The following is a 17,737-nucleotide window of genomic DNA, read 5'->3' as shown; positions in this document are numbered from 1 at the left end:
CTTCATTACTAATGCCAACTAACTTTTCTATGCAGTAGCATACCATCGTTCCTGTCATTAACCGTCCTCCTAACCTTCTATCATCTACGAACTTGGACATTAAGATTGATATGCCTTCATCAATATCACTGATAAATATAGAAAACAACAATGAGCCCAACACCGAACCCTGGGGAACTCCACTAACAACATTTGTCCATGAAGAGCAGTGTCCATTAATTACCACTCTCTGTCATCTTCCACTCAACCATCCCTTTATCCAATGTAGCAATTTACCCTTAATGCCATACCTCTCCAATTTGTACAGCAGTCTTTTAAGTGCAATGGTATCAAAAGCATTCCTGAAATCCAAGTATATGATATCAAAATTATTTTTTCATTCAGTTGCCCAGGTGTATGAAATAAACATATACCAAATGCTGGATTTCGGTCTGTCTGATTTTAATTAAATTTGGGTTGGCTTCAACGTATTCAATTACACTAGGAGTAAAGTTGCTATATGCAGATGGACAGATATGATGAAAACAACAGGAATTTTTTCATAAGCAAATGTGTCTAAAAATTCAGTTCAAATTATAATAATGAATATAACAATTCTTGTATTCCAAAATTTGAATAATTCAGAAATTTTTGCATAAGGGAACAGTTTCAAATCACCACAGCAATGACAATTTCTGTACTAATTTAAAAAAAAAGAAAATGAAAAATATATCTCAATTTGTCCAACAGAAGGCACATATTTCCTTTTCTTAAAAATATATTTAAAAAATATTAAAAATTTCCTTTTCCTTAAAATTTTAGAAATCTGCAATACTCACGTTCACATACAGCACCATCATTACTAGTTCCAGCACGCCAAGGTTTCTGATTAAAAAGGGGACAGCATTTTTCACAGCTCTCTCCGCAGGTACTGTGTTCACATTTGCATCGGAGTAACTAAAGTAAAATTAACAACATTTTAGAATGAATTTAAATAAAAAATATATTATAGCTAAAAGTAATATTATAGTTGTGAGATCTTATTTAGTTATTCCTAGGTTTATCAGAAAACTGGGATTCCTCCACCCTTTCAAAATCAATAGACTTATTTCACTGATTTTAAAAAAAATCTGATTCAGAAGGGGGGGGGATTTTTGTTCAAGGCTGGATAAATTAAAGAATTAGTGATACAATGTATAAACAAGAAAACAAGTATTATTAACCAATCCAGTGGTTTTCAACTGGGGTGCCACAACAACATTCCAGAGGTGGCATGTAATTTGGGTTTAAATTATTTAAACTTAATTTTTTTTTTTTTTTGAAATTTATATATTTATTTCATTATAAAAAGGTGTACGGTACCATTGTACCGTATCTTTTTAATTTTGTGGTGATCTAAAATTGATGTTTATTTAGTACCTCTACATAAAGAATAAAATTATTATATAAGTATATATAATTTGTATTATGAACTGTAATTTTGTTTATAATTATATTACTATAATAACTATAACATAACATTTTTTTAATATAATATATATGCACAGAGAGAATCGGATTATTAAAAGGTTGAAAACCGCTGTTAAGTATTTCTTTTTGCCTAGGGGTGCCATGAAAAAATTACTGGGACACTAAGGGTGCCATGAACCAAGAAAGTTTGGGAACCTCTGAACTAATCAATCCAATTGGATAACAAATTGGATAAGAGTAGGAGACCAGCGGAATTACTTAACAAGTACAGGTCACTGTTGAAAAAAAGCCGTGAAGTAGGGTTGAATTTGAAAGTGTCTGCAATTCTGCCCAGACACGATAGGAGGGAGTATATGATGAGAGCCTTGTCGATCAATTCGGCCCTGGAAAGATTGTGCAAGGCTGAAGGGGTAGAATTTTTTTTCAGCCTGGACTGTACTTGTTAACAGGAGAGATTGCTTCTACAGGGATGGGATACACTTAAATAGAAAGGGTGCAAGAATATTTGCTGATGCTATCGAGGTAGTGTTAGGTGGGTTGGAAAACTGCTAGCTTGGGGGGAGACAAAGACTAATGGATTAACAGTAGCCACTGGCAGAGGTGAAAGAGATTCTTGCACTGCTTCTATTGGAATGAGCAGAAGCCTGAAAAACAAGATGCAGGATATTTCAGAGACTGCTGGAAGTCATTGCGGTACAAGTAAACACATGGGTTGTGTTAGGGTAGCTAAGAATAGAAACAGGTGCATGTATACTTGCGTGTACACTAATGCTAGGAGTTTAGTAAATAAATTTGATGAATTTGAGGTATTACTCAAAACATCAAAGGCAGATATTGTTGGGATATCAGAGACGTGGTGTCACACAGATATAAGGAATGCAGAACTGGAATTTGGGGAGTACAACGTCTACAGAAAGGATAGACAGGATAGGAAGGGAGGAGGGGTTATTAGTTAAAAAACACATAAAATCCAAGGAAGTGAAGCCAGTTGACATCGCTGGACAGTGCAGTGTTGAGTCAGTTTGGTGTGACATAAGCATAGGTAAATCAAAATTGAGAGTAGGAATGTGCTATAGGCCTAATGACTCTGATGAGTATAATAAGACACTGTACAGGGAAATAGAATGGGCCAGTAAATCAGAGAGTCTTATAATGGGGGATTTTAATTTCCCAGATATTGACTGGAATTTGTGGGTTGGTCACTCACACACTAGCAAGGCTTTTGTGGATTTATTGGATGATTGTTTTCTACACCAGCATGTTCGTGAGGCAACAAGACGGAGCAATACTCTTGATCTGATTATCAGTAGTGATTCTTCATGCATTAGGAATCTGCAGATAAATGAACCACTGGGTGGCAGTGATCACAGTGTGCTGAAGTGGGATTTACTCAAGGAGGTAACTACCATCAGAGGTAAAGGGAAGGGTTTTTGCTTTTGTAAAGGCGACTATGATGGTCTGAGACAGTATTTAAATTCTATACAGTGGGACCAACTGATGATGTTACCAACAGCAAATTCAAAATGGGAAGCATTCAAGGAACTAATCTTGGAAGCTACCAGGCTTTACATACCAACCAAGAAATATTGTTCAAGGTTCAGGCCTAAATGGTTGTCAGATGAACTAATGAGACATATGGCAGAGAAGAAAAATGCATGGGATACATACAAATTAATGGGTGACGTGGAAGCCTATGATAGATATAAGTTGGTCTGTAACCAAGTCACAAAGGAGATTAGGCAGGCAAAGGCAGATTATGAGAAATCCTTGGCAAAGGATGCAAAGAAAAACAGAAAAGAGTTCTTTACCTATTTAAACTCAAGAAGGAAAGGGATGAATCAGATTGGTCCACTGGATGTTGATGGTTCAACAGTTGAGGATCCAGCTCAGGTGGCTAACAATCTAAACGAGTATTTTGCATCTACATTCACACATGAGGAGTTATTCAGGAAGGGGAATGTCGTAGGTGAAGTAAACATTGGCAGTGAGCTAGATGATTTTCTAATAACTGAGAGGAAAGTGGAGGAGAAATTGTTGAGGATAAACATAAAAAAGGCACCCGGGGTGGATGGGATCTATCCAGTTATATTAAAGGAGGCAGCAAAGGAAGTAAGCAAACCCCTAGCCATAATTATGAGAGCTTCTTTGGACTCAGGGGAGGTACCCATGGACTGGAGATGTGCAAATGTAACCCCAATTCACAAAGGAGGATCAAAGGCTGACACAAGTAATTATAGACCAGTTAGTTTAACTTCGGTTCCAGGAAAATTAATGGAGGCACTGGTTAAAGAAGCACTGCAGGATCATCTGGACAAGAATTCAGTTATAGCTCAGACACAGCATGGGTTTGTTAAGGGCAGGTCTTGTCTGACCAATTTGATTGGATACTATGATGTAGTCACAAAAGAACTGGATGCAGGGAATAACTTTGATATTATATATTTGGATCTTAGAAAGGCTTTTGATACTGTTGCGCATGGAAGACTGCTGCACAAATTGGAGAAGTGTGGCATTGGAGGCAAATTGCTGCTATGGATAAAGGGATGGTTGAGTGGCAGAAGACAGAGAGTGGTAATCAATGGACACTGCTCAACGTGGACTAATGTTATTAGTGGAGTTCCTCAGGGTTCAGTGTTGGGTCCATTGTTGTTTTCTGTATTTATAAATGATATTGATGATGGTGTATCAGGCTTAATGTCCAAGTTTGCAGACGATACAAAGGTTGGCAGGGTTGTTAAGGACACTACTGATACTATGCTGCTGCAACAGGATCTGGAAAGGTTGAGCAGATGGGCTGAGAGGTGGCAAATGAAGTTTAACATTGACAAATGTAAAGTACTACATATGGGAAACAGTAACCCCAGATCAACGTATCAACTCTGTGGTAGAGAATGAAAAGGACCTGGGGGTAATTGTGCAGGCAGATATGAAGTTCTCTGAGCAGTGCAGACGAGCTGCAAGGGTAGCTCATGGTGTCTTGTCAATGATATACAGGAATTTTTCTAGCAGGGACAGGGATGTGATTATTCCCTTGTATAAGGCATTGGTCAGGCCACACCTTGAGTACTGTATACAGGTCTGGAGGCCTCATTTCAAGAAGGATGTAGAGCTGATGGAACGAGTACAGAGAAGGGCAACAAGATTAGTGAATGGAACAAAGGGTTGCTCTTACGAAGAAAGGCTTAAGTTTTGCAAATTACAGAGCCTGGAGACTAGGCATCGCCGAGGTGATCTGATAGAGGTGTACAAGGCTTTGAATGGCTTGAGCATGCTCAATGCCGATGGGATTCTTCCTCTTGCTCAGAATAATCACCTGAGAGGGCATAAATTCAAATTGAGGAAGGACGGATGTCGGATAGATGTGCGGAAATTCGCCTTTAGCCAACGGGCAGTTGGTTTGTGGAATAGACTTCCATCGCTTGTTGTTGAAGTTGATAGCCTAAACAAATTTAAGGCTCAGCTGGACAGGTATTTCGAACGAATTGAGGGGTGAAATGGGAGTAGTGGTTGTTTTTTTTTTTTTTTTGGCTGATGCTGAATAAGCTTGCTTTCTTGCATCATATGCCTCTACTAATGCTAATGCTAATGCTAAATTGATATCCAATTGATATTCAAACAGTTGATATCCAATTGGATATCAACTGTTTTTAACTATGCAGGAGTTAAAAACAGTTTAAATAAATTCAGAAATGTAAACTTTTGTTTACATTTCTGAATTTATTTAAACTTATATTTATTATGTATTCACTCTACTTTATCATAACTTTACAAACTCAGAATTATTAACTTTTCTGTGACTGATAACAATTCACTCCAATTATTTACTTTCTCAACTATCTTAAACTTTATTTACCCTGTCTCTACAGCTTTCTATTAGTTTTTTTTTTTTTTTTTCCTGTTTCTTTTTTTCTTTCAAAATCAACCTGTTGGAATCTGACCGCTCCTTTTCTCACTCAAACTTGTAACCTAAACCTATTCTAAATCTTTCTATCTCTCGTACTCTTACACAATTTCGTACTGGGCTCCCTTTTTCTTTACTCTTACTTTCATTTATTCTTATAACACTACCTTATCTATTCTTTTGTTTTGTGTTAATGCCTCAATTTCTGCTTTATATTCAAGGGCGTTCTGGTGGTCATGGAAGAGAACAGTCGGATTTTTGGCTGCTGTAAAGGGATAAGTATTTTGATACTTTTACCATATTCTTCATTAATTAACATACTACATTGTGTTTTACAAAGATATTAAATAGGTTTAGTAGCATTCGTTAGCTTCTTATTTTGAATTTAACTAATGATTTTTGGAAGTTACGACTCCCGGTGTTAGCGTCAATATTGTTGAACTAACCGCCATATTGTAAACGATAGGAAGTAGCGCAACATATATATATCTTGAACTGATAGTGTAACGTATATATCTCGAACTGATAGCATAGCGTATATATCTCGAACTGATAGCATAAGGTATAACGTAATATGAAGCACTGTATTAAGAATCTGTTAGCTTAGTATAGTATTATCAATTACTCAAAAATATTTATTAATCTTATTAAATTCCATTGTTAATTAAACTGTATTTAAATGGAAATCATGACCCAGACTAGAGCTGTAAAGCAAAGATCACAGATTGGCGAGAGTGCTGTGACTCGGGGGAGAAACGAAGGAGCGATTCTCCAACGCATCACAGTCTCAAAAAATTGTGTGAAAAGTGAAATATTTGCTGAACTTTCTAAAACGGGACATGACCTAGCCAAGGAGGATGTCTCTGTATGTGTGTGCTAGATGCCTAGAGTGTCAAGAAATTAGGCGCCAACTTAGTGTTCTTATGGGCATCTATGAGAGCTTCAGGTGTAGGGTAAATGCCCTTGAAGAAATTAATATGAGGGGCCCATCAAGTTCTCAGCTGACCAGCTTAATGGCAGAGCTGACTCTTGTGCATCAGTCAACAAAGAGGCAATCTCCAAGGCAGAATGCGCTGGTCCCAAAGGAACTAGTTATTGTTGGTGACTCTATTGTCAGGGAGATAGAAAATATACTACGCAAGAAGGATGGGTGGAACAGGACCAGGTTATGTCTGCCAGGGGCAAATGTTTATAACGTTGTAGAGCAGATATCATCTTTTAAGGGCACAAAAGGTGATATTGTTGTACACGTTGGAACTAATGACATTAAGAGTAAAAGATCTACAGATTTACTCGACAAGTACAGGTCAATGTTGAAAACAAGTCGCGAGTTAGGGTTCAATACGAAAGTGCCTGCAATTCTGCCCAGACGGCACAATTTGGCCTTAGGTTGATATCGATGGTTCAACTGTTGATGATTCTACTCAGAAATTCATTCACAAACTAAATGAATATTTTGCATCAACGTTCACAAATGAGGAGTTATACAGCGAGGGGAATGGCAGAGGTGTACTCAACTCTTGCAGTAAGCTAGATAATCTTGTAATAACTGAGAGTAAAGTGGAGGAGAAATTATTGAAGATAAACACAAGAAAGGCACCTGGGGTGGGTGGGATCTATTCAGTTATATTAAAGGAGGCAGCAAAGGAAGTAAGCAAACCCTTAGCCATAATTATGAGAGCTTCCTTGGACTCAGGGGAGGTACCCATAGATTGGAGATATGCAAATGTGACCCCAATTCACAAAGGAGGATCAAAGGCTGACACAAGTAATTATAGACCTGTGAGTTTAACTTCTGTTCCAGGAAAATTAATGGAGGCACTGGTTAAAGAAGCACTGCAGGATCATCTAGACAAGACTTCAGTTATAGCTCAGACACAGCATGATTTTGTTAAGGGAAAGTCTTGCCTGACCAATTTGATTGGATACTATGATGCAGTCACAAAAGAACTGGATGCAGGGAATAACTTTGATATTATATATTTGGATCTTAGAAAGGCTTTTGATACTGTTGCACATGGAAGACTGCTGCACAAATTGGAGCAGTGTGGCATTGGAGGCAAATTGCTGCTATGGATAAAGGGATGGTTGAGGAGGAGAAGACAGAGAGTGGTAATCAATGGACACTGCTCATTGTGGACTAATGTTATTAGTGAAGTCCCTCGGGGTTCAGTGTTGGGTCCATTATTGTTTTCTGTATTTATAAATGATATTGATGATGGTATATCAAGCTTAATATCTAAGTTTGCAGACGATACAAAGGTTGGCAGTGCTGTTAAGGACACTACTGATGCTATGCTGCTGCAACAGGATCTGGAAAGGTTGAGCAGATGGGCTGAGAGGTAGCAAATGAAGTTTAACATTGACAAATGTAAAGTACTACATATGGGAAACAGCAACCCCAGAGCAACGTATCAACTCTGTGGTACTACACTGACAGTGGTAGAGAATGAAAAGGACCTGGGGGTAATTGTGCAGGCAGATATGAAGTTCTCTGAGCAGTGCAGATGGGCTGCAAGAGTAGCTCATGGTGTCTTGTCAACGATATACAGGAATTTTTCTAGCAGGGATAAGGAGATGATTATTCCGTTGTATAAGGCAATGGTCAGGCCACACCTTGAGTACTGTATACAGGTCTGGAGGTTCATTTCAAGAAGGATGTAGAGCTGCTGGAACGAGAACAGAGAAGGGCAACAAGATTAGTGAATGGAACAAAGCATTGCTCTTATGAAGAAAGGCTTAAGTTTTGCAAATTACAGTGTCTGGAGACTAGGCACCGGCGAGGTGATCTGATAGAGGTGTATAAAGCCTTGAATGGTTTGAGTATGCTCAATGCCAATGGGATTCTTCCTCTTGCTCAGAATAATCACCTGAGAGGGCATAAATTCAGATTGAGGAAAACAGATGTAGGATAGATGTGCGGAAATTTGCCTTTAGCCAGTGGGTAGTGGTTGATAGCCTAAATAAATTTAAGGCTCAGCTGGACAGGTATTTCAAACGAACGGAGGGGTGAAATGGAAGTGGGTTTTTTTTTTTTTTTTTTTTGGCTGATGCTGCATAAGCTTGCTTTCTTGCATCAGATGCCTCTACTAATGCTAATGCTAGTTAGCTAACCTCTTAATATATGCCATCAATAACAACCAAAACTATCTGTTTCTGCTAGTTATATGCCAGCTTTAACCATATTTATGATATACTAAATACAGTATAAATCATAGGTTTAAGTTAAGTTGAAATTTATGTTGATATAAGTTAATTTAAAATTAACAGCAGACTGGCATGCTAGCCCTACAGATAGTAAAAACTAAAATAATTAATTAAAACCTTATTAAAAAATTATATGAAAAATTATATACAAGCGTTATTTGTTCCTTAACAAAAATATACAAGCGTATCTGTTACTTGTGAAAAGCAAAGCAAAGATATAAACCAATATTAAGGCCAAAGGAATAGGCTGCAAGGATAGAAATTGTACCTCAATTTCTCTCAAATACTCTAATAGATTTTGAAGCATAAGATATTAGAGTTAGATAGTATACAGATAAGGACAAAGGCAAAGAAAAAGTATGCAAACTACTTCAGAAAATCACTGGGTGTGTAAAGTCCTGTCCCTTAGTAGGGTCCCTGGTAATTCTTTGTGTAAAGAAGCATGTACTTATAATAATTATTAAAAGCACATTATGTATCAGAAGTAAAATTAAAAGTCAGTATTAAAAATAGCTAAAATCAAAATTAAAATGATTATTATTAATTAAAAATGCATGTATTAAGATACATGCATAATGAACCAATTGACATACTTAAAGAACAAAGGAATCCTTACCCATGCATCTGAACTAACAAAAATGTGGATAAACTCAAGCTGCTGCAGGAAATGAAAGAAATTTCAAAGCTCCTTCTTCAACCAATTAAGATCACAGTTCCTTCTTCCTCCAATTAAAAACAATGGGGATAGCAGTGACCTCTGAACACAACTCAAATACAGGAATCTTTATTTTTTAAAAATTACCAATAACCATCCTAATTTTATTTAAAGAATATATTACTAAATTTTATTACAATTTATGACAGACAAAATACAAAATCCTTTCTCATTTCCATATAGGCAACCAAAAAAAGGAAACCTTCTAATAAATTATAGATCCTGATACTGAAATGCAAAAACTGAACCAAAGATATATAGAAAAAAGGCATAGAGAAAAGCATTGAAAAAACATAAGCAAGAGAAACCAATCGTGAAATAGAAACCTGAACCAATTACCATATTAGATAATGAAAAACATTAGATATCAATACAAAATATAAACTTACTAACAATTAATAATTAATTTTTTCCCATAGAACAACCATGGGTACAACTTTTTCAGAACGTAAGACATGGATCAACAGTTCTAGGGGAAGTGCCTAATATGTACATATATACACACAAGCTAAAAAGAAGACATCCAATTAGTATATCCCTAAATTTTCAACCACTGTATAAGGGTTAATATTTTCATGCCATATTTTCATAACTATTTGAAAACAAAATGCACAAGGCATAATCCTTATGGGTTTTGGTAATTAACTATATAATATCGGTGTAGATACACCACAGTACCCATAAATTTGAACTACATAAGTAGTGTAAATGGCAACATTTTAATTGTATCTCATATTGTGGGCGCCTTCACAACGAGTTAGCTGTATTGCACCACTTCAAATAAATAAAGCTTCTCTAGTAGAGAAGACTAGTGTTATTTATTTTCAGAGGATACCACCACCAAGAGGATCGTTTCGAAGCTACCAGGCTTCATCATCAGTGGGCGGGCAGGTACCCTGGTAAATGAAACAAGCCATCACAGTTGCGAAGTTTTATCCACAATATGAGAGATACCAAAGGGTGTGGTAATAATGTATTTGAAAACGAAATGCACAAGGCATAATCCTTACAGGTTTTGGTAATTAACTATATAATATCGGTGTAGATACACCATGGTTAACCCATAAATGTGAACTACATAAGTTTGCATTTACCAGGGTACCTGCCCGCCCACTGATGATGAAGTCCAATAGCTTCGAAACAATCGTCTGGGTGGTGGTATCCTCTGAAAATAAATAACAGTAGTCTTCTCTACTAGAGAAGCGTTATTTATTTGAAGTAGTGCAATACCAGCTATCTCGTTGTGAAGGCACCCACAATATGAGATACAATTAAAATGATGCCATTTACATTACTTATGTAGTTCAAATTTATGGGTTAACTATGCTGTATCTACACCAATATTATATAGTTTCATAACTACATAAAAACAGCTCTACTTAGATACTTAAATATAAATTTAAGAGGGAAATCATTTCTCCTAAGCTTACTAATAAATTCTTTTAATGAAACTAAGATAATTTCGAAACTATTGCAGATTCTAATTAATCTTAATCCTTGCGATACAATAATATTACTATGAATTCTATGGGAGATGTTTGAATGCCAATGCATAAAGTTAACTGTCTCAAATTTAAAATCTCTACTTTTATCATATACATTTGTCTGTATTTTCTCATTTATAATATCCATTTCTATATCTAGAAATGTGCCTGCTAACATACTATGTTTATTAGTACACTCAAGCTGCAATTCAGTAAGATAAAAAATAGCAATATCCTGCAAAAAATTAGGCTCATTAATAGCAATAAGGTCATCTATATATATCTATAAAGTATTGTATTTTTACTAAATTTACTTTTAGTGATGCAAATACAGATTGGCTACAATACACAAAACTACACGCTCCCATAGCTATACCCATATGCTGTCTATATACTGTACTACCATTGATGATATAGCAATTAAATAAACATAAGTCTATTAGATTATCCCAGTAATACTTATCACAAGATATAACCCTATAATATATATGTATTATAATATTCACTGAATACCTTTTTTAGGTTCTCATGAGATATATTTGTGAAAAGATTTTTAAAGTCATAAGTACCGATATGTCTAATTTCTGTAGAATAGGTATTCAGGTAATCCAAGACTATGTTATTATTTAAAATAATTTTAGATTTTCCCTACAGTTTTTAACAAAGATTCTAGCTTTTTATGCTGTATTGTTACATAACTATCTCTACAAGAAGTTATAAACCTAAATGCAACAGAGGACCTATGAAATTTAGGGATCCAATGTATGTATGGAAATTTAGTATTAGAGTAGTTCAGTTTTAACCTTTTATTCATTGCAACCAGTCTCTTGCTGGTGGTGCTACTACTACTGCTTGTTTCCTCTTTCCTGTAGGTTGCGCTGTTGTTAAGCTCTTTAGCTAAAGTAGCAGTATAAAGCTTTTTACAAATAATACTGTAGTTGTTGGCTGCCTTATCAATGGTAGTGATAATAAATCTATATTGCAAATCCGATAACTGCTGCTTAATTAGCTTTAAATCAAATATCATAGCATTATCACACCATTTGAACTTACTATTTATCTGCTTAACCAATACCTCATAAGGCATATCCACATGTGGAAAGCCTCCACAGGTATACTATATTTATATGTCAATTATGTAGCATTAAGAAGCAGCCCTGGAAATCCCCATTACCTTGCTTTCCAGGCTGCTGCTCAATTGCATTTCAATAGAAGCAGTGCAAGAATCACTTTCATCTCTGCCAGCGGCTACTGTTAATCTATTAGTCCGTGTATCCACCCCAAGCTAGCAGTTTTCCGACCCACCTAACTCTGCCTCAATAGCATCAGCAAATATTCTTGCACCCTTTCTATTTAAGTGTATCCCATCCCTGAAGAAACAGTCTCTCCTGTTAACAAGCACAGACCATGCTGAGAAAAATTCTACCCCTTGAGCCTTGCACAATCTCTCCAGGGCCGAATTGATCGACAAGGCTCTCATTATATCCTCCCTCCTATCATGTCTGGGCAGAATTGCAGATACTTTCAAATTCAACCCTAATTCGCGGCTTTTTTTCAAAGCTGTGAGCTAGGGTTGAATTTGCAATGCAAGGAATTATCAAATAATGAACATGCAATGCAAGGAATTATCAACTTTCATGATACAAATCACCAAACCATAGCACTCAGCTATACAGAAAATGATTTAATAAATATATGATATGTGTTAACTATATAGTATCGGTCTAAATACACCATAGTTAACCGATAAACTTGAACTACGTACGTAGCGTAGAAGGCATTGTTTTAATTGTATCTCATATTGTGGTTGCCTTCACAATGAGATAGCTGCTATTGCATTACTTCAAATAAATAATGCTTCTCTAGTAGAGAAGACTACTGTTATTTATTTTCAGTGGTACCACCACCACCCAGACAATCATTTCGAAGCTACTGGGCTTCATCATCAGTGGGCGGGCAGGTACCCAGGTAATACAACAAGCCATCACAGTTGCGAAGTTATATCCACAATATGAGAGAGGGTGTGGTAGTAATGTATTTTGAAAACTAATTGCACAAGGCATAATCCTTATGGGTTTTGATAATTAACTATATAGTATCGGTGTAAATACACCATAGTTAACCCATAAACTTGAACTATGTATGTAGCGTAGAAGGCATCGTTTTAATTGTATCTCATATTGTGGTTGCCTTCACATTTCATTTTCAAACGAAATGCCTTGTGCATTTCGTTTTCAAAATACATTACTACCAGACCCTTTTGGCATCTCTCATATTGTGGATATAACTTCACAGTATGAGGCATAATCCTTATGGGTTTATATCCACAATATGAGAGATGCCAAAAGGGTGTGGTAATAATGTATTTTGAAAATGAAATCTGCATTTCGTTTTCAAAATTCATTACTACCAAACCCTTTTGGCATCTCTCATATTGTGGATATAACTTCGCAACTGTGATGGCTTGTTGTATTACCTGGGTACCCACCCGCCCACTGATGATGAAGCCCAATAGCTTCGAAACGATTGTCTGGGTGGTGGTACCATTGAAAATAAATAACAGTAGTCTTCTCTATTAGAGAAGCATTATTTATTTGAAGTAATGCAATAGCAGCTATCTCGTTGTGAAGGCAACCCCAATATGAGATACAATTAAAACGATGCCTTCTACGCTACATACGTAGTTCAAGTTTATGGGTTAACTATGGTGTATTTACACCGACACCGATACTGCATAGTTAATTATCGAAACCCATAAGGCCTTGTGCATTTCATTTTCAAAGATATATGTTAACATACACAGAGAAATATGCTGAAAAATATAAACTTACCCCAGACTCTGGATCAAGAGGACAATCTTTTGCATGTCCATAACAAACACACTGACCTCCAATTGAAATATCTTTCAAAGAATAGAAGTACTAAAAAATATAAATGTCTTATAAGAGATTTATGCTGATTACTGAAATAATGAAAGATTTCATTATTTTATTACTATCACTATTATTATTTCTCAACTTAAAAAAAAAAATAGAAAAATAATTATAAACTAGACATAAATATCTCATTAATTAGCCTGCATTCCAATAAGCAATTAATTTATTACAGCTTAATATCATGCTTAAAAATTTAAACCAATTATTTTAAAGACTTCATTTGCACTTTCAGTTATAATGTATTCATTTGGCATTTAAGACTGTTTTGATCAAAGTTTGTAATATTTCAGACTATAGAGAATTAATGAAAGTTTAAAGATAACTTTAAAGAAATGCTGATTCCGACACTCTCTCTCTCTCTCTCTCTCTCTCTCTCTCTCTCTCTCTCTCTCTCTCTCTCTCTCTCTCTCTCTCTCTCTGTCTGTGTGTGTGTGTGTGTGTGTGTGTGTGTGTGTGTGTGTGTGTGTGTGTGTGTGTGTGTGTGTGTGTGTGTGTGTGTGTGTGTGTGTGTCAAGGTCTTAGTTATGAAGGAGAGCAAAACAAGCCCAGAAAGGCTCTGATTTGGTTTTGAAGGGGGGAAATGGACAGGGGGTTGCTTCCATACCAAATTATGTGACATGAGAATCCCATTCAAACCAAACAAGAAGTTACAATATAAAGAGATAGATAAATACTGTATAATCCAGTTTTTCACTGGATTATACAGTTAGAATTATCTCGTTAGAATTTGCTGATGACGGGCCCATTTACAGAATCCAGTACAACAGGCCCATTTATTTTCATAAGTAACAATATATTATGGGAAATGAAAATGTAATTATATAGTGATTATATTAAACCCAGGAAACACTTGAACCACGAATAAATACAGCAAATTAAATTAATGCTATTAATAGGTACAGAGGTGCTACTTCTGAAATGAATGCACTTTGGGCAAAGAGCCATGTATTCACTCCACTAAGGGTAAGGGTTGTTTTGCTCCTTCTCTTCTCTTCTCTTTTTTATTCTTAATCTTATTTTTATGTTTGTTTCATTTATTCATTTTTGTTTTGATACAGGGGTGATTAGATTCACAGGAGCTGAATATCTTGCCTTATCCAATTAAGAACATTAATTAATTTGCTGTATTTATATCATGGTTTAAGTGTTTCCTAAGTTTAATTTAGCAAACCATAAGTGTTTAATTACAATAACAATTAACAATTAGCTCTTTGGACTGCATATATTAAATAGTAATGTTTAGATTAAACTATCACCTTTTAATCCAGAAGTGTAGAAAAATTAATGAAATAATTAAAAAACTTACTCTTCTTGTTACAGATTTATCAATTTGATGTGGATCATTAGTCTGCAATGTCATAAGATCTGCATTTAAGGTTCTGATTTTCTGCAACCTTAGTCTCACATATTTTGCTCTGGTAAACTCCTGGAAAGTAAATACATAATTTCTGATATCAGTTCACATTTTATAGCTATTGCTATTAGTAAAAATTAATAATAGTTCTATACTTAGAATGCTATATACTACGTAACATATGATAAAGAAGCTCACAGTTTAAGTTTTGATCAGTTTTGAATAAATTTTATGCCCATTATATGTGCACAAAGATTAGGTAAATAACTAATTTACTTACTGATTGGCAAGGTGCAGGGAATTTAATTCAATATTAAAAAAATACAGTACTTTTAACAATTCTAGCCTGCAAACAGAAGAAAATGAAAAATGTCCTTTTGAATTGTGGAAAAGGATTTTATATAGCATCAGCCAAAAATAAAAAACTAACATTCGTTTTTCTCTAATCCTTCCCTAAACATATTCAAACTATCCACTTCCACAACAAGATGGAAGCTAATTCCAATAGTCAATTTCTCTCTGGCTGAAAGCAAATTTTTGCACAATCATTCTGAAACCCATCATTCCTCAATTTAAATTTATATACCCTTATGTCGTCAAAGAGGCAAGAGTACCATTTTTGTAACTGGCTGTTCTTCTTTCGATATTCTCTGCACCGATTCCAACAAATCAACATCTTTCCTAATAATCTACGCTACTAATTACTACAGGTTCTGATACCTTTTGTGTTTGGGTTTTCATTAAAAAAAACAGGGTGATGTATATAATATATATACAGGGTGATTCACTACCAGTGCGACAAACTTGCAGGAGGTGTAGGGGGCGCAAAGACGAATCGGAATCACATAGCATTGCAGGGTCCGAAATGCTTTCGTCATGCGGTAGAGGACACTGAACGGGAGGTCGCGTGAACAGCGATCCCACTGGAAGTCAGCATTTGCGAACCGTTTCTGTTGAAGAAACCAAATAGCAAAAGTCCTCCGGAGTGTATAATCCGCAAGCTCCAATGATTGGACACGTTGCAGATGGTATGAACTCATTTGGTTTGTTGACAGTATCCTCCATACAGTGGATTGGGAAATACCTAATCGTTGGCCTATCACTCGAGTACTCGTACTCGGATTGCCTTCTGCAAGACGTAGGACATTCTCCTCATTGTCTGGAGTCCTCGTCGTTCGCTCTTGATTCATGGTACCTCTCGTGAAACAACCAGTCTCACATAACCTTCTGTGCACATGTGCGAAAATCGTATGATGAGGAGCACACCTGGGCAGGAAACGTTCCTGGTACAAGCGCTGAGCGGCGCACCCATTACAGTCCGCAGCTCCATACATGAGGTGCATGTCGGCCAGTTCAATGTTTGAATACTTGTCCATCCTACTGCCTCGGGAACCGGTTCGCAAATGCTGACTTCCAGGGGGATCGCTGTTCACGCAACCTCCAATTCAACGTCCTCTACCGCATGACAAAGGCATTTTGGACCCTGCAATGCTATGTGATTCTGATTCGTCTTTGTGCCCCCCCTACACCTCCTGCAAGTTTGTCGCACTGGTAGTGAATCACCCTGTATATATAAAATGTGGTTATTATGTTTGGATTTATGTATTCCAAAGATTTGCGTGTTCTTCTGTGCAGCGATTGTTATTTTGCCTTTAGGCCAATTGTACATTATACGCGCCAGTATATATCCGTTTAATTGTAGATTGTTATCAATTAACGGTATTTTACATATAAGTATTATTGTTCATACAATAATACTTATATATAAACAAAATTTTGTAATGTACAAGAAAATCAACAATAATACTTATATGTAAAATACCATTAATTGATAACAATCTACAATTAAATGTATATATATATATATATATATATATATACACACAGTAAGACCCCCGTATCCGCTTAGGATACGTTCCAAGACCTACTGTGGATGGCTGAAACCGCAGATATAATGGAGTGATCACCTGCTGACCCCATAAAAAACATGATTTTCTTGTACATACATAGCATTAGCATTAGTAGAGGCATATGATGCAAGAAAGCAAGCTTATGCAGCATCAGCAAAAAAAAAAACACTCCCATTTCATCCCTCCGTTCGTTCGAAATACCTGTCCAGCTGAGAAATACCTGTCCACATGTATAATAAAGTTTAATTGATAAATTAAACACACAGTAAGACATTACCAACATTAAATACGGTAATAATAAAGTACAGCAGACTCTCGATTTACCAGGATCGGATTAACCGGGACACTTAAAGACTCCAAATTACAAAGGAAAAAAAAAAAAAAAAAACCAACCAGAAATCATAAAATTCAAGTAATAACTAGAATAGGTATAAACAGATATTTTGCAAGTCATAAATAAGCGACAAGAACCAGTGTTATAAGTCGTCATTGGGAGATACCTATTATCTTGCAACCCTGTCTTCACACCTACCGCTCAAAACAAAAAGAAACCAAATGTTTAGTTTGATTTAGTCACATTTTAGTGCGTCGCATCAATTGTTGTGTTCTGTCGCACCGCAAAAGGACAAATTTTGTTTCATTATTTATGTCAGGGATGTTGGAATTTTTTTTTTTTTTTTTTAGAAATTGCGAAAATGATGGGCAAACGCAAGAGTTGTGCTTTCAAATTAAACAAAAACTTGAAATTATTCAAAAGTTTGAAAATGGTGCATCCGTTAAA

General features: G+C 35.9%; 1 protein-coding gene across 5 annotated transcripts in view; it reads right to left on the bottom strand.

Annotated features, from left to right (window-relative positions):
• Positions 1-17,737, bottom strand: part of LOC150087516 (laminin subunit alpha lam-3-like) — a 746,420-nt gene that overhangs the window by 531,180 nt on the left and 197,503 nt on the right. For all 5 annotated transcript variants that reach the window (XM_090371226.1, XM_090371225.1, XM_090371229.1 and 2 more), the window contains exons 6-8: positions 14,999-15,118; positions 13,588-13,677; positions 819-936 (exon numbers count right to left, since the gene is read on the bottom strand). In XM_090371226.1, coding sequence (XP_090227352.1) covers positions 819-936; positions 13,588-13,677; positions 14,999-15,118 — 328 coding nt within the window. The remainder of the gene's footprint in view (positions 1-818; positions 937-13,587; positions 13,678-14,998; positions 15,119-17,737) is intronic.

This window comes from Mastigoproctus giganteus, chromosome 4 (assembly GCF_048544385.1).
Source record: "Mastigoproctus giganteus isolate SK-2022 chromosome 4, ASM4854438v1, whole genome shotgun sequence".
Taxonomy (NCBI): Eukaryota; Metazoa; Arthropoda; class Arachnida; order Uropygi; family Thelyphonidae; genus Mastigoproctus; species Mastigoproctus giganteus.
Note: the sequence above shows the minus strand (reverse complement) of the source record. Positions and strands in the feature narration are given on the sequence as shown.